This window comes from Ornithorhynchus anatinus, chromosome 1 (assembly GCF_004115215.2).
Source record: "Ornithorhynchus anatinus isolate Pmale09 chromosome 1, mOrnAna1.pri.v4, whole genome shotgun sequence".
Classification (NCBI taxonomy): Eukaryota; Metazoa; Chordata; class Mammalia; order Monotremata; family Ornithorhynchidae; genus Ornithorhynchus; species Ornithorhynchus anatinus.
This window is the reverse complement of record NC_041728.1, coordinates 31,635,415-31,658,138: the sequence shown is the minus strand read 5'-3', so window position 1 is coordinate 31,658,138 and position 22,724 is coordinate 31,635,415. Positions and strand designations below refer to the sequence as shown.

Here is a 22,724-nt window from a genome sequence, read left to right as displayed (position 1 = left end):
CAGAATGTGCCATCCTCAGAGTCATAAGGCTGTTTTTGGTTCCATTTCCCAGCCATGACAAGTGTTCACTAAAATTAGCTTCCTTCCCTGAAAACTAATTTTATCTGGCCGGGGATACACTGCCAAGTGACCTGGAGCAGGAAGCCCACTTTACTCATGTAAAATTGTTTTTACATTGTTTCGTTAAATTGTTGATACATTGAGCTTTATGTAATCAATATTTCCACTCCAAATCCACAGAAAAACCTTTCTTGGCAGTTATTAAGATTTTGGAGAGTAGCCAAAGTTAAACTTATTTGTAACCGCAACAGGAGCGAATCTCAGCTCAAACATCTGATCCTTCTTGAGTTAGTTCCAGTGCCCTGAAGCTCACCATATTTGTTCAAGTCGGCCTCCTGTAGTTGCCATAGTTACAGAGAAGCAGTCGCCTCTCCAGCGGTGAAGCTGTAAACTGAAGCCACGCAAATTTTGACAGCGGCATGGTTGTCGTGACATCATTTTACAGCAAATCTTTCATCTTGTCGCTGGCTAGCCTGGGTAGCAAAGACCACAGTGGCTCCCCAGGGAGCCCCTTGTTGACTCACTGTGTTTCAGAGATCACTGACACTATTCTGCCATTAATTCAACCATAAATGAGTCCTGCTTGTAAAAAAAAACCACCTTTTCAAGTGGTAATGGTGTCCTCCACCCTAATCTGCCTACTCCGTCGCTGCGCTCTGTGATCATTTGTTCATTCAATAGTATTTATTGAGCACTTACTATGTGCAGAGCACTGTACTAAGCTCTTGGAATGTACAAATCGGTGACAGATAGAGACAGTCCCTGCCTTTCGACGGGCTTACAGTCTAATCGGGGGAGACAGACAGACAAGAACAATAGCAATATATAGAATCAAGAGGATGAACATCTCATTAAAACAATAGCAAACAAATAGAATCAAAGCGATGTACATTTCATTAACAAAATAAATAGGGTAATGAAAATATGTACAGTTGAGCTGACGAGTACAGTGCTGAGGGGATGGGAAGGCTTGGTGGGGGGGGTCCCGTATGAATAATAATAAAAATAATAATAATTGTGGTATTTGTTGAGCTCTTACTACCTATCAGGCGCTGTACTAAGCACTGGGGTGGATACAAGTAAATCAGGTTAGACACAATCCCTGTCCCATAGAGGCTCACAGTCTCAACCCCCAATTTACAGATGGGGTAACTGAGGCACAGAGAAATGATTGTCCCCTGGTCACGCAGCAGGCAAGTGGTGGAGCGGAGATGAGAACCTGAGACATTCTGATTCCCGGACCCGTGCTCTATCCGCTACACTACAGTTGGCAGGGAAGAGAGAGCGCAGAGGTTCTCTATTGACCACCATACTGTAATCAATTACTCCTTTCAGGTTCTTGGTCCTGCAGGTTCGGGGCAAAAGTTCACCCATCATTACCTCCATCATCTGCCAATCTTGCAGAAGCGGCATGGCCTAATGGACAGGGCATGGGGCTGGGAGCCAGGAGACCTGGGTTCTAATCTCAGCTCTGCCACTTGTCTGCTGTGTGACCTTGAGTAAAACACTTTACTTCCCTGTGCCTCAGTTTCCTCCTTTGTAAAAGGGAGAGTCCTTAGATTGTGAGCCCCATGTCTCTGATTTGATTTGATTTTCCCCAGCACGTGGCACATAGAAAACACTTAACAAATTCTGCAATTATTATTAATTTCTTAGAGTAAGAAGGCAGTACTAATTAGAGGAGGTAAATGAATGGTGTACAAGTGTTAATGATTAGTGTTGGAAAGTGCTTTTGTTCTGGTAATGGTATTTTGTTCTTGTTACTATATTTCATATTTCTCTAGACTGTAAGCTCACTGTGGGCAGGGAATGTGTTTATTATCTTGTATTCTCCCAAGCGCTTAGTACAGTTCTTTGTGCACAGTAAGATCTCAATAAATATAATTGAAGAATATGTAATTCTACATTAGGAAACATTTATCTTAATGTCAAAGAGTCAGAATTTAATACACTTTAAAATAGACTTCTAAGACGCTTTACAAAATGCCCCTATGATGTTTTTTGGCACTCTACTCCCTTCTTGAATAAAATGCAGAACAGCATGGCCTAGTGGATAGAGCACAGGCGTGGGAGTCAGAAAGTCATGGCTTCTAATCCCGGCTCCACCACTTGTCTGCTCTGTGACCTCTGGCAAGTCACTACACTTCTCTGTGCCTCAGTTCCCTCATCTGTAAAATGGGAGTTAAGACTGTGGCCCCTTCTGGGACAGAGACTTGTGTCCAACCTAATATCTACCCCAGCACTTAGAACAATGCCTGGAACATAGTAAGCACTTTACAGATACCATAATCACTATTATTATACCAGACATACTGGTCCAAATGGTCATTTTTCTGAAGAAAAAAAATAATTCAGAGTTTCCGTGTTTGAGCACCAGATGGTAGTGATGAGCTCAAATTATAATTCTGGGTTAGACGAAGACTCGGGCAAATTGTTTTTCTGTTCCCAGATCCAAGGGGCATCATGGGGGCTATTGTCCCCACAGAACTGGGGTAATAGGGGCTACTGCTCCCTCTGTGCTTGGAGCGGTCACCCTACTCTGCTTTCTACAGTGAGAAGGAGCCATCTAATAGGGGGACCTGGAACATGGTGGTTCGCCCTTCTCCACCCTCAAAGGTGAACTGACACCCCACTGAGTTCTGACTACTTTCTGGGTGCCCTTTAATACCTGTGTGTGTCCACATAGTTCTGCGTGGGTCTCATTCCCCCTATCCATCCTGTGTGTGAGATTGTGTGGGTCTGTGTGCATGGGTCTGAGTTGGTCCTCCTCCCTGGCTGTGAGCGCGTACGTGTATGTGTATGTATGTTCCACCTGGGTCCTGGTTCTGCCTGCTGAGGCTTTCCCATCAGGGGTGAAGGTTTTTTACACAAGAACCGATGATCGATGAGATGGAGGGCCCGGGGAATTCTGAAAAATAGTTGGACAATTTGGGTGTCGAAGACGGTGGCGGCTATGATAATAGCCTCCCGGATCTGGGTGTCGGCTGCAAAAAAAGCAAACCTGGAGTCGAAAGCCAAACAGGGAACACCTGGAAGATTTTGAGCTTGTAGATTTGCTTTGAACTTTGCCTTTTGGATCTTAAAAAACTGATTTTTAGTTCAGAGATGGTTAGAAAAGTGATTCTTGTGGATTCCATCTCTAGGAAGGACAAGAATTGGTGGAGTAAAAGGCCTCAGGCCTTCAGTCCTGCCCACAGGTGCAGTGGAAAGAGCACTACTCTGGGGATCAGGAAACCTGGGTTCTAGTCCTACCTCTATCTGTTGGGGCTATGCCACCAGGGGTGAAGGTTACTCACTGTAGAATCACCTAGGGGGTTCAGCAAGATAGATGGCCTAGCAGGAATCCTGAAAAATAAGTGGCTAAAGTGGACGGCAAAGACCGCAGCTGGTACCAAGGTAGTCACTCACTGGGTTATGGTACTGCGGAAAGTCTCTGCATTGAACTGCACCCCAGCCTGCCTGCCTACTTGCTGCACTTCCGAACCCCCAAGGGAACAGGCTAGCAGGGAAAAAAGAACATGAGAGCCCCTGCTCAATCCACTATAAACTATCATCAATTCCTCCCTGCAGTTTCTCTGTCCTTGAAATCTCAGGACAGAGTCTTGTCTGTAATTCCCGACATCATCATCGTCTCACACGTGTGTGTGTGTTTCTGTAGGTTTCTGTGCTACTTAACTTCTCTGTGCCTCAGTTCCCTCATCTGCAAAATGGTAATGACCTTTTCTCCCTCTTACTTAGACTGTGAGCTCCACTAGGGACCTGATTATCTTGTTTCTATGCCAGTGCTTAATACAGTGCTTAGCAGACAGTAATCACTCGACGAATACTCTTATTATTTCTGTGTCTGTTTGCCCTCTTCCCTGACCCCAGCTGCCTCTTGTTTTTGCTAGCCCCATCTTCCTGGTGGTCCTTGCCCCTAAGATCTTTAGCCTCCTCCTCCCTGACCTGCCTATGGTGGCCCTGCCTTAAATCAATCAATCAATCAATGGTATTTATTGAGTGCTTACTATGTGCAGAGCACAATATTAAGCACTTGGGGGAATACAAAACAAAAGAATTAGCAGATCTGTTCCCTTCCCATAATGAGTTAAAAGTCTGAAGGAAGAGACAGACATTAGTATAAATAGACTGAGCTCCTCATCTTCCCTCCCAAACCCGGTCCTTTCCCAGACTTCTCTATCACCGTGGATGGCACGACCATCCTTCCCGTCTCTCAGGCCCACAATCTCGGTGTCATCCTTGACTCGTCTCTCTCGTTCACCCCACACATCCTATCCGTTACCAAGACCTGCCGGTTTCACCTTTACAATATCGCCAAGATCCGCCCTTTCCTCTCCACCCAGACGGCTACCTTACTGCTACGGGCTCTCGTTATATCCCGGCTAGACTACTGTGTCAGCCTTCTCTCTGACCTCCCTTCCTCCTCTCTCGCCCCTCTCCGGTCTATTCTTCACTCCGCTGCTCGGCTCATCTTCCTGCAGAAACGATCTGGGCCTGTCACTCCCCTTCTTAAACAACTCCAGTGGTTGCCTATCGACCTCCGCTCCAAACAAAAACTCCTCACTCTAGGCTTCGAGGCTCTACATCACCTTGCCCCTTCCTACCTCTCCTCCCTTCTCTCTTTCTACCGCCCACCCCGCACACTCCGCTCCTCCGCCGCCCACCTCCTCACCGTCCCTCGGTCTCGCCTATCCCGCCGTCGACCCCCGGGCCACGTCCTCCCGTGGTCCCGGAACGCCCTCACTCCTCACCTCCGCCAAACTGATTCTCTTCCCCTCTTCAAAACCCTACTTAAAACTCACCTCCTCCAAGAGGCCTTCCCAGACTGAGCTCCTCTTCTCCCTCTACTCCATCTACCACCCCCCTTCACCTCTCCACAGCTAAACCCTCTTTTCCCCCTTTCCCTCTGCTCCTTCAGCTCTCCCTTCCCATCCCCACAGCACTGTACTCGTCCGCTCAACTGTATATATTTCCATTACCCTATTTATTTTGTTAATGAATTGTACATTGCCTTGATTCTATTTAGTTGCCATTGTTTTTACGAGATGTTCTTCCCCTCGACTCTATTTATCGCCATTGTTCTCATCTGTCCGTCTCCCCCGATTAGACTGTAAGCCCGTCAAACGGCAGGGACTGTCTCTATCTGTTGCCGACTTGTTCATTCCAAGCGCTTAGTACAGTGCTCTGCACATAGTAAGCGCTCAATAAATACTATTGAATGAATGAATGAATAAATAAATAAGAAATTTATAATATATAACTTGCAGATGAGGAAACTGAGGGCCAGAGAACTTAAGTGAGTTACCTAAAGTCACATAGCAAGCAAGTTACAGAATCAAGACTAGAACTCGGGTCCTCTGACCTTCCAAGGCCTGGACTCTTTCCATTAGGCCACACTGCTCCTCGTGGTCAACTGATCTACCTGTGTGTGATACTTTAAGAACCTGTCCCTCGAATAGCTCCTGGGGAACACAGACGTTAGTGTACGTGCGAGAGATTCCAATTACAGACAATTTAACAGAGCCTTCACTCCAAAGTGTCGGCTACAGGGATGAGATCACATCCCTTGAGCAGCGTTCCCTTCAGGGCGATGGCACAAGAAGCCACTAATGGGAAAAGCGGAAAGCAAATGGTATTCTGAAGACAAAAGAAGACAATGGTCGGTAGAAAGGGGACAACAAAGGAGGAAAAAATGGCTTGAGTCATTTACGCTCTTTGGTCGTTTGATCTTGAGACCCATTGCACATGTGCCACGTTCAAAATGAAAAGCTGGCCTCTCATTCATGCACTGTAAATATTTATAAGCTTCACAGGGAGACTATGACAAATAGCTGTTGGTAAATACACCGATAGGTAATTGCTTAATCGGTACGAAGAATCATGGTGTAGTGGTTAGAGCACGGACCTGGGAGTCAGAAGGTTATAGGTTCTGATCCCTGCTCTGCCACTTGTCTGCTGTGTGACCGTGGGCAAGCCACTTCACTTCTCTGGGCCTATCTCATCTGTAAAATGGAGATTGAGGCTGTGAGCACCACATGGGACAGGCACCGTGTCCAACCTGATTATCTTGTATCCACTCCAGCACTTAGTACTGAGCCTGGCAAATAGTAAGCACATAATAAATATCATTAAAAAGTCTAACTGTACATTTCCCAATCTACAAGAGAGAATGGTTGAGAAAAACAAGAACTCAGTGTTGCCAATTCTAATCCGGATCCTATGCAACTCTGGATAAGTGATGTCACCATCTGGGTTTCAGTTTCCCTACCTGTGGCACTGTAATAATAATTCTCATCTATCACTCAGGGTTGCTAGGAGAAGCAATAATTATTATCAAGCATTGTAAAGAAACATAGACCTGTTTACTAAAAATACTAAAATGCCTCTGAAGTGTTTGATGCGATGTTGATTACTGCTGATATTAACTCATTATATTTAATTGCAGGAAAACACACAAGCGACTTCCGGGCAAAAGTCCAGTCTGCCCCAGTTAGATGATCCAGTTGCAAAGTTCTGCTGACGATGTGGGGGCCAGAGCCCTGGGAAGCGAAAGACCTGGGGTCTAGGCTCCAGTCTGCCTGAACTGGCTCAAGTGGGTGAAGAATACGTGTGAACTGTGTACTTTGCTGCCCCTTCCTGCCTGCCTACCACCTCCTTAACCAAGATGACGGGAAGCAGAGACTTACACCCATGCCTACTTTCCATAATAATGGTGCTTTTCACTTACTATGTGCCGAGCACTGTTCTAAGCCCCGGGGTAGATACAAGGTGATCAAGTGGGGTTCACAGTCTTAACCCCCATTTTCCAGATGAGGCTACTGAGGCACAGAGAAGTTAAGCGAGTTGCCCAAAGTCACACACAGCTGACACGTGGTGGGGCCAGGATTAGAACTCATGACCTCTGACTCCCAAGCCCGGGCTGTTTCCACTAAGCCACACTGCTTCCCAAAAGATAATAATGATGGCATTTCTTAAGTGCTTACTATGTGCCAAGCACTGTCCTAAGCGCTGGGGTAGATACAGGGTAATCAGGTTGTCCCACATGGGGCTCACTTCATTCATTCAATCGTATTTATTGAGCGCTATGTGCAGAGCACTGTACTAAGCACTTGGAATGGACAATTAGGGACCATATAGAGACAATCCCTGCCCAACGACGAGCTCAATTTTAATCCCCATTTTACAGATAACTGAGGCACAGAGAAGTTAAGTGACTTGCCCCAGGTCACACAGCAGACATGGCGGAGGTGGGATTAGAACCCCCACATACTTTGACTCCCAAGCCAGCGCTCTTTTCATTAAGCCATGCTGGGGGACAAGGATTGTTTCTGACCTGGTTATTTGGTATCTATCCTAACAGTTTGGTGCTTGGCACAAAGAAAGCACTTAATAAATACCGCTAAAAATAACACAATTATTACTCTCTTCCCCTCCTGCTTTTCCCTCCCCGCCCCTAAAAAGCTCCACTTCTCAGAGCTCCACCTCGATGTCCTACCTATTTGCTCCAGTACTGAAAATGAAAAGTTTGGCACCCCTGATTAACATCACCTCTTATACTTTTCTCCCCATTCCCAGCTGCTCTAATGCAGATCTCAATTCCACCTCCTCAATAAATTCAATGTATTCAGAAAGATTTTGGTTTGGATTAGGCATGTCACTTCCCAACTTTAAAAGCAGGAAGAGATCCCAGATATATGAAAGAGCCCAGGCTTGGGAGTCAGAGGTCATGGGTTCGAATGCCCCTTCTGCCACTTGTCAGCTGTGTGACTGTGGGCAAGTCACTTCACTTCTCTGTGTCTCAGTTACCTCATCTGTAAAATGGGGATAACTGTGAGCCCCACGTGGGACAACCTGATTATCCTGTATCTACCCCAGCGCTTAGAAAAGTGCTCTGCACATAGTAAGCGCTTAACAAATACCAACATTATTATTATTATCTTAAAATTTAAAATAATCTTTTCAAGTTGCCTTTTCTTTTGAGTCTTTTCATTTTTTCCCCATTTTTTCCCATCTAAGTCTTTGTTTAGAAACTCTGACAAATGAATCAACAAAACTAGCCTTCATTCTTAATTTTACTCGGTTAAATCAGCGGCACTTGCTCTCCGTTGCATTCTTCTGAATCGATTTGAAAAAGCTACAGAAATCAATTCCTAAGAGATAAAAGAGAGCTACTTCAAATCAATATCAAAATCTTGAACTTTCTGTTGATCTAACCGTCCACAAAAGAGTTCCAATTTGGATGAAGGAAATGACAAACGGCAGGAAGTTGAAACAGTCCGGCTCGCTTCCGAGATGCAGAATGGAGAGCAGAAATGGCTGCCTAAGAGAGAGTTTCATCGTGATTTAAGAAGTCTCGCTGCCCTGAGTGTCTCCAGATTGAGGACTCGGATCGGACGGGTCCATGTTGAAGAAGGAATAGCTTCTTTCCATGTGTTCCTTATTCTTCTCTTCCTCCACCAGAGGGAGGAGCGTATGGGCATTGAACTGGCAGTGAGGATGTCCCAGAATGCCAACCCTGGGGGAAAAGAATAAGGAATATCAGTGGTTGCCAGGCTGTGGGATGGAGCCATAGACGTTTTGCAGCACACAGGTGGCCAGATGAGATTTTCTCAGGTTTTCCTAATTACTGACTTTTCACTCCCAATGACTGTTCCACCATCTCCTCTGAGTATCACCAGATTAAGCCGTTATTACTGTTATTTACCTCGCTGACCCCACCATGACCCTTCAATCCCCCCTCCTGTCAGCCCACCCCAATCCCCCCTCACCATACCTCCCCGGCCCTCTCCACCACCCAACTCCTTCCCTCCCTTTCCACCACCCTCACCCTCCTCCCCACCCCATCCCTGTGATCCTGTCCCAGCACCGTCCCCCTCTCTGAGCGGGCTCCGACCCCTTGTTCCCTTCCCCCTGTGCTGACCCCCATCAGCTCAGTCCCATCCAAACCCTCCTCATCCCTCGTGCTGTCAATTCCCCCAATATCCCCACACACAACTTCAGCCAAGTCTGGCCTGTGGAACCCCGACTCCATCATGGCGAAGCTTCCCTTCATCTTTGACCTGTTCCTGACCTAGTCACTCCTCCTCCTCACCAATACTGAAAACTGGCTCTCCCCAGAGGACGTGGTCTCCCCTGCTGCTCTCTCCAGACGGGGCTTCATCTTTTCCCACTCCCCCAGACTCACTGGAAAAGGAGGTTTAGGCTTTCTTCTCGCGCCCCAATGCGGCTTTCACACCATTCCAACTCCCCCATCCCTTTCTTTCCCTTCCTTCAAAGCCCATATCATCTGCCTCTTCCATCCACTCCAGATTCTATTAATAGTCATCTACCCCTCCGGCCCCAGGTCCCATCTCTAACTTCTTTAACCATTTTGATCCCTTTCTCCCACTCCTTCTTTCTTCCTCGATGCCTACACTGATCCTTGGGGACTTCAATGTCCACATAGATGTTCCTGATGACCCTTCTGCTGACCGCTTTCTATCTCTCCTCAACTCCACTGACCTTCTGCTCCACCCCACTTCACCCACTCACCAACCTTGGACACACGCTCGATCTCATCATCTCTAACCACTGTATAATCTCTACCTTCTACCAACTCTGAAATCCCTCTATCTGACCACAACCTCCTCACTTGCTTCCTCTCCCACACACCTCCTCCCTGTAAATCTGTATAATTCCTTTACAGAGACCTCCGATCTTTTGACCCCATCCAATTTTCTCAACTCATCATGCCCCACTTAGCCTCCGTAACCAAATTACCCTCCCCCGATGAGCAAACCGATGCTCTCAACACCACTCTGTCTACTTGAACTCAACTCACTCACTCCCCTATCTCTTTGTTGATCTCGTACCACTATCCCACAGCCCTGGATCACCTGCACAGTCCGCCTCCTTCGCTCTTGTGCATGAGCCCCAGAGCGCTGCTGGTGGAAATCTAAGGATCCGGTCCACTACGTCCATTTAAAGTTTATCCTTGCATGCTTTAACTCTGCCCCTCCCCTGCCCGGCAAAATTATTTTTCCTCCCTTATTGACACCCATGCACATTGCCCTCACCAGTTGTTTCAGACATTTAACTCCCTTTTCAGGCTCCCTGTCTCCCTGCTGCGCCCCCCATCTCTTGCTCCCAATGACCTGGCCACCTATGCTTTTAGAAAATTGACACTATAAGGCGTGATCTACCTAAAATCCCCCCGATCCTCCTCAATCCCTCCCCTCTGCTGACCTTTGTTCAACTTTCTCATCTTTCCCAGCAGTATCTTTAGAAGACAACTCCTGTCTTCTTTCAAATTCTACCCCTCACCTGTGTATCCAATTCCAATCCTTCACACCTTATCAAAACATTTGCCCCCTCCCTTCTTACTTCTCTGACAGTCCTCTTCAACTGTTCGCTCTCCAATGGCTTCTTCCCCACTGCTTTCAAACAGGTCCATGTCTCTCCTATCTTAAAATAACCCTCTCTGGACCCCATGGCTCCCTCCAGTTATCGCTCCATCTCCCTTGTACCATTCCCCTCCAAACTCCTTGAGTCAGTTGTTTACACCCACTGTTTCAAATAACTCTCCTCCAATTCTCTGCTTGACCCCCCTCCAATCTGGCTTCCATTCCCTCCATTTCATAGAACTACCCTCTCAAAGGTCACCAATGATTTCCTTCTTGCCAAATCCAATGGCCTCTACTCCATCTTTATCCTGCTCGACCCCTCAGCTCCCTTCAACACTGTCGACCACCACCTTCTCCTGGAAACATTATCCAATCTCGGCTTCACTCACTCTATCTTCTTCGGGTTCTCTTATCTCTCTGGCCATTCATTCTCGGTCTCCGCAGGCTCCTCCTCTGCCTCCCACCCCCTAACTGTGGATGTCCCTTAAGGTTCAGTTTGGGATCCCTTCTATTCTCCATCTACACCCACTCCCTTGGAAAACTCATTTGCTTCATGGCTTTGACTACCACCTTTACGCTGGTGTTACCCAAATCTATATCTCCATCCGTGATCCCTCTCCCTCTCTGCAGTCTCACATTTCCTCCAGCCTTCAAGACATCTCGATTTGGATGTCCTCCTATCACCTCAAGCTTAACATGTCCAAAACAGAATTCCTTATGTTCCCATCCAAACCCTGTCCTCCCCATGACTTTCCCTTCACTGTAGACAGCACCACCATCCTGCCTGTCTCACAAGCCCATCACCTTGGTGTTATTCTTGACTCCTTTCTCTCGTTCAACCCACATATTCAATCCATCACTAAATCCTGTCATTCCCACCTTCACAACATCCTTAAAATCTGCCCAAACTGCTCCCGTGTTAATGCAATCACTCATCCTATCCTGCCTGGATTACTGCATCAGCCTCCTGTCTCTCCTCACTCCAGTCCACACTTCACTCTGCTGCCCAGATCATTTTTTTGCAAAAACATTCAGGACATGTTTCCCCACTCTTCAAAAAACTCCAGTGGTTGCTCGTCCCCCTCGATACAACAAAAACTCCTCACCACTGGCTTTAAAGCCCTCCATCACCTTGCTCCCTTTTAACTCACCTCACTACTCTTCTGCTACAAAACAGCCCATATAGTTTGCATCTCTAATGCTAAACCTCTAGCTGTGCCTCGATCTCATCTATCTCACTGCCAAACTCTAACCTAAAAAAATTGAAAGAGAAATGGTTATAGCCAAAGCCCTTTTCCAACTTAAGGAAAAAATATTTAATTTCCCAGGCAACTCACTGCTCTTTGCACAGTGATTTGTGTTTGACCACAGTATGAGAAACGGGGAATTCTGTGCCTGAGCCCGGTAATTTCACTGATTTGCTATAGAATCTTTGCTTAGTCATTTAACTTTTCCAAGGCCTAAATAACCCCACCAGGAAAACTGAAATATCTCTCTAATTGTCTCTCTTATGGATGCTGTCTTACTTCAGACACTATGCTTATGAGTATGCCTGTCACTCCCTACTTCACAGAATTGCTGTGAGGATAAAATGAGATAACTGATTAAATGTTTAATTAAATTTAATTCACCTTTAAAGCACTCAATCATCTTGCCCCCTATTACCTCATACTTGCTACTCTCCTACTACAACCCAGCCCGCACAATTTGCTCCTCTAATGGTAACCTTCTCACTGTACCTCGATCCCGTCTATCTCACCGCCGACCTCTTGTCCACATCCTACCTCTGGCCTGGAATGCTCTCCCTCTTCATACAATTACACTCCCCCACTTATAAGCATATCTCCTCCAAGAGGCCTTCCCTGACTAAGCCTTCCTTTCCTCTTCTCCCACTCCCTTCTCCGTCACCCGGACATGGTCCCTTTATTCATCCTCCCTCCCAGCTCCACAGGGGTTATGGACATATGTCTGTCTCCCCCTCTTGACTGTAAACTTGTTATGGGCAGGGAATGTGTCTGTTTATTGTTACTTTGTATCTCCCAAGTGCTTAGTACAGTGCTCTGCACACAGTAAGCACTCAAAAAATATGACTGAACGATTGAATGAATGTCACATGTGGTTCTTCTTCACTTGTTCTGCTGTGCAGGGTTTATTTTTTTACTGCCATAGGGAGAAGCTGTGAGGATAGCGGAAAAGAGCACAGGTCTGGGAGTCAGAGGACCTGAGTTTTAATCCTGTCTCCACCACTTGCGTGCTCCATGACCTTGGACAAGTCACTTAATTTAACCAGTCCTCAGTTTCCTCATCTGTACAATGGGGGGGGTTCAATATCTGTTCTCTCTCCCTTTTCAATTGTGAGCATGTGGAACAAAGACTGGTTCTAACCTGATTATCTTGTATCCCCAGAGTTTAGTACAATGTTGGACACACACTGAGTAAGCACATAAACACCACGGTTATCAGAGTGGATGACAGTGTGCTCAACAATGGTGTCCCCCATCTTTGTGGATCTAGGGCGAGGTTCGGCCCCCAGCCCATTCCACCCCTCCTTCCCCACCCCCTCAAAACACCCACTATCAGCCACTGGCCACCACCCCATTTCTCCCCTCAAGGTTGCCCACTCGTCATTTGATTTAAAGGAATTTGAGAAGCAGCACGGCCTAGCGGTAAGAGCCCGGGCTTGGGAGTCAGGAGCCATGGGTTAATTCATCCATTCATTCAGTCGTATTTATTGAGCACTTACTGTGTGCAGGGCACGGTACCAAGCCCTTGGGAAAGTACAAGATAACAATAAACACATTCCCTGGCCACAGTGAGCTCACAGTCTAGAGGGGGAGGCAGATATTAATATAAATAAATAAAGAAATGACAGATATGTAAATAAATGCTGTGGGGCTGGGAGAGGGGATGAATAATGAGAGCAAGTCAGGGTGACGCAGAAGGGAGTGGGAGAAGAGGAAAGGGGACCTCCTGGAAGAGATATGCTTTCAATAAGGTTTTGAAGGTGAGGAGAGTAATTGTCTGTCAGATTTGAGGAGGGAGGGAGTTCCAGGCCAGAGGCAGGAGATGGGCGAGGGGTCAGCAGAGAGGTGGATAGATCAAGGTACAGGGAGAAGGTTAGCATTAGAAGAGCAAATTGTGCCGGTTGAGTTGTAGTAGGGGAGTAGAAAGGTGAGGTAGAAGGGGACATGGTGGGAGGGCTTCGAAGCCAAAGAGGAGGAGTTTTTGTGTGATGTGGAGGTAGATGGGACTTTCTCGAGGAGTGGAGAAACATGTCCGGAACGTTTCTGTAGAAAAATGATCTAGGCAGCAGAGTGAAGTAGGGACTGGAGTGGGGAGAGACAGGAGGCAGGGAGGTCAACAAGGAGGCTGATACAGTAATCATCAGGTTAGGATAAGAGATTGCATTAAGGCATTAGCAGTTTGGATGGAGAGGTCAGGGAGGATTTTAGCAATGATGTGAAGGTAGAACTGACAGAATTTAGTGATGGATTGAATATGTGGATTGAATGAGAAAGAAGAGTCAAGGATAACGCCAAGGGTTCTAATCCTGGCTCTGCCACTTGTCTGGTGTGTGACCTAGGCCAAGTCACTTAACTTCTCTATGCCTCAATTATTTCATCTGTAAAATGGGGATTAACACTGTAAACCCCGTGTGGGACAAGGACAACGTCCAACCTGATTACCTCGTATCTACCCCAGTGCCTAAAATAGCATTTGAAACATAGTAAGCACTTAACAAATTCCATAATAATAATTATTATTATTATTTTGATCACCAGCTCTGGGCCAGAGTGTGTCTTTAGTTAGTATAGAATTTCGTACAGTGCTTAGCACGCAGTCACTGCTCAATAATTAGTTTGGGATCCTTCAGCTCAAACCAACACTGCTTATAAATCATAACAAAGTATTCCCTCTTCCAAGAAATCACCATGTCAGTCCTGCTGATCAGCAAATTGGAAGGGCTGGTAAAAATTTAGCCTAGGGTATGGCAAGAATGGATCTGGTGACAACACCCTCGAGGTTATGAGACCGCTATTGCAGTCATAGTTTCAATTTTTATTAAAATTCTTGCCCCAGTTTATCTCAGGTCTTATGGCAAGGAGCCCAGCCCAATTTGTAGAGGCTTCTAAAAATGGGAGGAGGAATTTTAAGGCCTCCTCAGCTTTCTCACTGCCTGAAAAACCCAACCCTATTGTTGATTAGTGCTCAGAGTAATTTTCGAGACTCTCTTGCCTTTGTGGATCAATCAGTGGCATTTATTGAGCGCTTACTGTGTGCAGAGCACTGTATTAAGCACTTAGGAAAGTACGATATGAAAGGTGGTAGTTGTGATCCCTGCCCTCAAGGACTTTATAGTTCATTCATTCATTCAATCAATCGTATTTATTGAGCACTTACTGAGTACAGAGCACAGTACTAAGTGCTCGGAAAGTACAATTCAGTAACAAAGAGAGTCAACCTTGCCCACCAGGGGCTTACAGTCTAGGAGGGGGAGATAGACATCAAAACAAATAAATAATAATAATGATGGTATTTGTTAAGTGCTTATTATGTGCCAAGCACTGTTCTAAGCATTGGGGTAGATACAAGGTCAGCAGGTTGTCCCACGTGGGGCTCACAGTCTTAATCTCCATTTTACAGATGAGGTAACTGAGGCACAGAAAAGTTAAATAACCTGCCCAGAGTCACATAGCTGACAAATGGCGGAGCTGGGATTAGAACCCACAACCTCTGATTCCCAAGCCCAGGCTCTTTCCACTAATAACAATAATAATAATAATGTTGGTATTTGTTAAGCGTTTACTATGTGCAAAGCACTGTTCTAAGCGCTGGGAGGATACAAGGTGATCATGTTGTCCCTCATGGGGCTCACAGTTCATCCCCATTTTTCAGATGAGGGAACTGAGGCCCAGAGAAATTAAGTGACTTGACCAAAGTCACACAACTGACAAGTGGTGAAGCCAGGATTCAAACCCATGACCTCTGACTCCCAAACCCGGGCTCTTTCCACTGAGCCACGCTGCTTCTCCAGGGTGTATCAATAGACATCAAAACAGATTCATGGTAGGGGAAAGAGTAAGAAGATATATTAGAATATTTACATAAGTATCGTGGGGTTGGACTGGGGTTGGACCAAAGTGCTTAAGCCAAGTTCATAATCGACCGTAAGCTCGTTATAAGCAGGGAACGTGTCTGCTAATTCTGTTGTAGTGGACTCTCCCAAGAGCTTAGCATAGTGTTCTGCACACGGTAAGCGCTGAATAAATATGACTGATCGATTCGGGGGAAAAAAAGAGGGAAGGGCAGATAGGCGAATATGTTGTAGATAAACCTGATCTCTTACGTGGGTGTGAACACCGTGGAGGCAAGACTGGACAAGTCTCTGCTGCTGCAGGATTTAAAAGCTTCACCACGGTGGAGGCTGCTCTTCTCAAAAAGAAGCTGAGCGTGTTCTTTGGGAGACGGCAGCAGAGAAGAGAGAACCGGAGAGCGCATGTTAACAGCACTTCTTATGGCAGGGCGCCTGGCCATCATCTTCCTTTAAAAGAAACATCGGCATTCATTTTTGATCTTGCTTTTTATGCAAACTCCCACCGAGCGGGACGAAGTAAAACACCACACCTGAATTCCACAAAAGTCATTTTCCTCTTCTCTTCCGCAGGCCCTGCCTCGCCACGTTTTCCTCGCGAAGCGTTAAAGATGCTGGTACGAAGGATTCTCCCTATTTCTTCCTCAATCTCCGTCAGATATCTTCGTTGAAAGACTATCCAAGCGACGCAGGTGGAGAAAGTGTAGAAGGACTACAAGAGGCACATGGATAAACAGCTCAAATTTGGACTGGGATGGACATCTGCTGGGTGACTTGAGCAAACCACTTAACTTCTCTGTGCCTGCTACCTCATCTGTAAAATGGGGATTAAGAGTCCCACATGGGACATCCTGATTATCTTGTATCCACCCCAGTGCTTAGAACAGTGTTTGGCACATAGTAAGCGCTTAAATACCAACATTATTATTAGTATTATTATTACCATCACTTCCTGAACAATGGCACTAAACAGCGTCAAGGGGAAGAACATCTCGTAAAAACAATGGCAACTAAATAGAATCAAGGCGATGTACAATTCATTAACAAAATAAATAGGGTAACGAAAATATATACAGTTGAGCGGACGAGTACAGTGCTGTGGGGATGGGAAGGGAGAGGTGGAGGAGCAGAGGGAAAAGGGGAAAATGAGGCTTTAGCTGCTAGTCACTCACTAGTAGTCACTCACTTTTGCATATCAGTAAGTTTTGCATATCTGACCCTGCAGATGCTACACCCAGGATCTGGAGGAGAGTTTTTCAGGAACCTGACGGGTCTGCACTTTTACACTCCAAATATATGCGAAGCATGCTTAATTATTCCGCTGCTCTCTTCCAAACCCCCACGTTTAAAAACACCGAGCCCACAAACAATACCTACCCTCTGTTGGGAAGAAAAAGCATGAGAACAACTAACTTCGTTGACTAAATGAAGCAGTACATATGTCAGGTAATATGCCTGTTGTTCTTGTCTGTCCGTCTCCCCCGATTAGACTGTAAGCCCGTCAAACGGCAGGGACTGTCTCTATCTGTTGCCGACTTGTTCATCCCAAGCGCTTAGTACAGTGCTCTGCACATAGTAAGCGCTCAATAAATACTATTGAATGAATGAATGAATGGTAGGAGCAGAACTGTGGGAATGCTTAGTTCTCCCAACATTCATGGGGTTCCAGTTAACAACCACTGATTTCCCTAACACAGTTACACTTTTAAAAAAATGAAATAGAGGTAAAAATCTGCTTCTCCTGTCAGAAAAATGACAGAATTTGGCCTGACTCACCTCAAAGAAATTTCGGTCTCTTTGTGAGGCTGAGATTTTTTTCCTGAACAAAAAAAAGAAGAGCAGTTGCGGATCAATAGCAGAAATGGTACTTCGGGCCCTTAACAAAGCAATAATAAATATCGTTTAGGCAGGACCAGAGTTTGCTTAGGAGCAATTTCCCCTCCTACTATTCCAAAGGCCCTTGTTTCTGAACTACCAAGGAGCAAGCTTTCTCTGCTCATGGACAGATATGACAATCGCGAAGCCCAGGGAAGTGGGGTACCACCGCTGACAAAACTGAGTTCTGTGACTCAGTTTCCTATTTTGTCCCAAACTGCAAGAGGACCAGGGTGCCATTCGGATAGGGGGGCTGCACTTACAGAGAAACAGCATGACCTAGTTGAAAGAGCACGCTGGGAGCCAGAGGATCTGGGCTCTAATCCCAGCTCTGCCGCTTGCCTGCTGTGTGACTTTGCGCAAGTCACTTGACTTCTCTGTGCCTTAACTTTCTCAACTGTAAGATGGGGATTCGATAGCTGATCTCCCTCCTACTTGGATTTTGAGCCCCATGTGGGCTAGGGACTGTATCCAAACTGATTAACTTATAACTACCCCAGAACTTAGAACATAGTAATACTTAACAAATACCATTAAAAAAAAAAAAAAGAAAATTTGAGGCGACCAGGATTGAAAATGTCTCCACGCTTGGGCCTCAGCTTGAAATCTGACCACGGCGCTTCACTCAGTTGCTTCCAGCCCAACTAAACCGAGTGGGCTTGGCCCCACAGGATTTCTAACTGCTGAGATGATTTTTACAAACGTTATGAATAAAATGTGCCTATTCAGTTTTTAAAAACTTATATAAGATAGGTCAACGTTTAAAAACTGAACAGCATTTAATGTTTTTGTATATCCAACAGTGATTTCATTACTTGGCATACCTAGCCACGGTAGCTTCCCTGATGTTCTGCAGTTTGTGATCACACATGGCTACGATCTCACTATGGACCACTGCCATAGTATTTTTTCCAGGCCCATTTCTGACATCCAGTAACCACCCCAGCCCAGGAGCACCTGCTGAGAAAGCACTCTGCACTTCCTCACCCAAGTGCGAATCCTGGCATAGACAGAAGATGAAGGCACTGCGCCCAAGCAACTTGTCTGTGACCCACACAATCTGTGACCCAGACAACTTATATCTTGCCTGAAGTCACCCTGCAGGCCAGTGGTGGAGCTGGTGGGAGAACTTTGGACACCTGCCACTCTACCTCGCTGCCTCCTTTGGCCAGGGAACGGCCACGACCCGCAGCAGGGATGATAGTGGAAATGGTCCATAATATCTCTTTCAGTCAGTCAGGCAGCCAATCATAGTTACTGAGTGCTTACTGTGTGCAGAACACTGTACTAAGTGCTTGGCTGAGTGCAATATAACAATAGAGCAGACACAATCCCTGCCCACGATGAGTTTACAGTCTAGAGGGGGAGACAGACATTAATATAAATAGATACATTTAAATCGCTCCTATTTGCTCTGGCTCCTGGCCGGGCAGCTTCACAGTCCAGGATGGTTCCAGGACATAAGGACCATGGCCAAATCCAAATGGCTGAGCCTGGGAGTCAGAGGACCTGGGTTCTAATCCCGTTCTAATCCACTCATAGGCCACGTGACCGTAGGCAAGTCACTTCACTTCTCTGTGCCTCAGTTGACTCCTCTGTAAACTGGGGATTAAGATTGGGAGCCCCATGTGGGACAGGGACTGTGTTCAACCTGATTATCCTGTATCTCTCCCGACATTTAGTCACGGTGCCTGGCACATAGTAAGAGTTTAACACATACCATTTAAAAAAATCCTAAAACTCTAGGAAAAATATTTTTGGAATATTAGAATATTCTGTTGATAAAACTATGTAAACCACAACATAGCAGGAACTTCTCTAGAACAACAGACATCTCACCCGAATGTCTTCTGGACAGAAAGCAGCCTGATAGCTCTGACCGACAGTTTCTAGTGTGGCATTTCAGTACTTCCACTTCCTCTGCCAGCTAAAACCAGAGACCACAGAGGCATACAAAAATGAGGGGCGGAGGGTGGAATCTACCCAAACTGAAATGGAATACAATGCTAGCTTGAATTCTGGGAGAGGGTTCAGATTGGAGCTTATTTTAGGTGACCCAGTTTGTCGGTCTCCAAAGCAAATTGCCAGGATACACAGTGTAGACGCAGTCCTTGGCTTGAAAGTTTTGAGTGAAGACAAATGGCACTTAGAATGTTTTTAAATTTAAAACCTCTTTCAGTTTTCCAATATATCAGTTACTTTTTAAAAAAACAACTGTATTTGTTAAGCCCTTACTACTTATTAAGAGCTGGGGTAGGTACATGATAATCAATCAGTAGTATTTGTCCGTCAATTGTATTTACTGAGCACTTAACCGTGGGCAGAGCACTGTACTAAGCACTTGGAAGAATACAATATAATAATGAACAGACACATTCCCTGCCCAGAATGAACTCACCAGGCTGGGACCCAATCCATGTCCCACATGGGGCTCACAGTCTTAATCTTCATTTTACGGGTGAGGTAACTGAGGCCCAGAGACGTGAAGTGACTTGCCCAATGTCACACGGCAGACAAGTGGCGGAGGCAGGATTAGAACCCAGCTCCTTCTGACTCCCAGGCTGGTGCTCTCTCCACTAGGCCACACTGCTTCTTGCTCTCTCCAGGATCCGGAGTTTAAAGACTCCTATTGACCCCGTCTTAGAGTTTCAGGAGCCTGCCTCACCGCTGGTCTGGCCAGACTGCCTGGGGGATCCTCTGGGGGGGTGACGTGGGGGATTCGGACTGTCAGACCCTGTGCCTCAGTTACCTCCCCTGTAAAATGGGAATTATGACTGTGAGCCCCATTTGGGCCATGGACTGTGCCCATCTGATTACCTCATATCCATTCCAGTGCTTAGAACAGTGCTTGGTACATAGTAAGTGCTTAACAAATACCATAAAAAAAGCCCAAAACAGTCACACGAACCCTGTGAGGCTGCTTTCTGGCCCAGAGCCACCTCCTGCTGCTGCCCTGGCTCTGCCGGCCCATCCTGGAGGCAGCTAATCAATCAATGCTACTTCTCGAGTGCTTACCGTGTGCAGAAAATAATAATTAATAAGAATTGTGGTATTCGTTAAGCACTTACTATGTGCCAGACACTGTACTGACCACTGGGATGGATACCAGCAAATTGGGACGGGCACAGTCTCTGTCCCACATGGAGCTCACAATCTTAATCCCCACTTTACAGATGAGATAACTGAGGCACTGGGAGGTGAACTGACCTCCCTAAGCAGCCAAGTGATGGACTCAGGACTAGAACCCAGGTCTTTCTGACTTCCAAGACCGGGCTCGAGCCACTAGGCCGGGCTAGTTTTCTAGAGAACTGCATTAAGCGCTTGGGAAAGTACAATACAATAGAGCAAGTCCACTAGGGGGGACAGCAGGCCCAAATGGCTCCAGAATGGGGTGCGGCATAGGAGGTGTGGCTCTGTGGGGCCCAAATAGCTAATTCAGTAGCCCCGTAGCCTCCAGAGGATAATAAGAATAATAATCACGGTATTTTTTAAGCACTTACTATGTGCCAGGCACTGTTCTAAATGCTGGGGTGCATACACGCAAATCGGGCTGGACACAATCCCTGTCCCAAAGAGGGCTCACAGTCTTCATTCCCATTTGCCAGATGAGGGAAATGAGGCACAGAGAAGTGAAGTGACTTACCCATGGTCACACAGCAGCTAAGTGGTGGAGCATGCCCTCTGACGCCCAGACCCGAGCTCTATCCACTAGGCCACGCTGCTCCCCCTGGCTGTCTGGGGTCAAGGTTGAGGTGGGCAGCCCCAGCTCTGTGAGATACCCCTACAGTGGAAGGAGCAGTGGCAGTGAAGAAGGCGATCCAGTAGGGAGGGTGAGAAAACCCCGGTAGGCACCGGGGCCATGGAACTAACTGTGGAACTAACACCTCAGAAAGTGGAACTAACATCTCAGCTCCACTTCCGACCACTCTCCAGCTCCAGAGGGCAGGGTGGGCTAGCTAAGGCAGCCTGCCCCTCCCAAAAAGCTGGGGGCACAAAGGATCTGGGCACAGAGGATCTAGGTTCTAATCCCGGCTCTGTTCACGTGCCTGCTGTGTGACCTTGGGGAAGTCACTCAACTTCTCTGGGCCTCGATGTTCTCATCTGTAAAATGGAATTCATTATCGGTTCTCTCTCCTACCTAGACTAGGAGCCCGATGAGGGACAGAGACTGTGCCCGACATGATTATCTTGCATCTACCTCAGCACTTAGTTCAGTGCTTGGCACATAGTAAACGCTCACAAACACCACCATTATTTGCCTCCTTGATGCCCAAACCAAGGGGAGCCTTGTCTCTCTCGCCCCCAGAGAATTGGAGCCTCCATAAAGCACAGAAACATTTTCTCCAAAATATCCATCAGAAAATTCCCACAGCTCCTATGTGCCAGCACTAGACAGGCAAAATGCCATCTAGCCTCAAAAGGTAGAGAAGCCACCACTCAACCCTCAAATGCGGGTAGTTCCTCTGAAATAGTCTGCTTTAAATTCAACCCAAGGGAAAATGAAAAGCAGAAAGCTGTTTTATCCCAAATGAAAACTGTACATTTAAGATAAACTAAGTCAGAAAAATGTCCTCTCAGATTCTCATGGGAACATCAAATTATTGACATTGCAGCAAGGGAAACAAAAATGCTTTCTATAACCAGCTTCCACAATTCAAACAAATGACGTAGTTTGGGTTCGCTCAAATAAGATAAATGCTATTTTCCTTCTCCTACCATGAAATATCTAGGTAAGATAATCTCAGTGAACATATTCAATACGGGCCAAGCCATAGTAAGATGAGCTGTTTATTCTGGCAACAGTTTACTTAAGCCCAAAGAAGGGGAAAAAAAAATTCAGAAATATCAACTGCCTCCAACCCACCCCGCATTCTTATGACTGTCCCCACTGCAATTGCTGCATATGTTTTAAGGCATTGCAAAACTTTGAAATGCAATTCAATTTTAAAATAGAATCGATGATTCAGAGACTCATATCTAGACTGTAAACTCATTATGGGAAGGGAACTTAGTTGCTAATTCTGTTATTAATAATAATTATTATTACGGTATTTTTTAAGTACTTACTATGTGCCAGGCAATGTTCTAAGCATTGAGGCAGATGCAAGATAATCAGGTTGACAGAGTCCCTGTCCCACTTAGGACAGTCACAGTCTTTAACCCCATTTTACAGATGAGGGAACTGAGGCACAGAGAAGTCCAGTGATTTGCCCAGAGTGACACAGAGGACAAATGGCTGAGCTGTGATTAGAACCAAGATCCTTTCACTCCCAAGGTCGGGCTCTTGCTCAGAATGTATGTTTTTATCCTGTAGT

General features: G+C 46.2%; 1 protein-coding gene across 2 annotated transcripts in view; it reads right to left on the bottom strand.

Moving 5' to 3' along the window:
- Positions 1-8,114: 8,114 nt before the first annotated feature.
- The window catches only part of PPP1R36 (protein phosphatase 1 regulatory subunit 36), a 37,059-nt gene continuing 22,449 nt past the window's right edge, over positions 8,115-22,724 (bottom strand). The window contains exons 8-11 of one of the 2 annotated variants that reach the window (XM_029054883.2): positions 17,311-17,353; positions 16,068-16,246; positions 15,790-15,984; positions 8,115-8,575 (exon numbers count right to left, since the gene is read on the bottom strand). In XM_029054883.2, coding sequence (XP_028910716.1) covers positions 8,404-8,575; positions 15,790-15,984; positions 16,068-16,246; positions 17,311-17,353 — 589 coding nt within the window. In that variant the 3' untranslated portion in view covers positions 8,115-8,403. The remainder of the gene's footprint in view (positions 8,576-15,789; positions 15,985-16,067; positions 16,247-17,310; positions 17,354-22,724) is intronic. The other variant, XM_039911479.1, reaches the window with a different exon arrangement.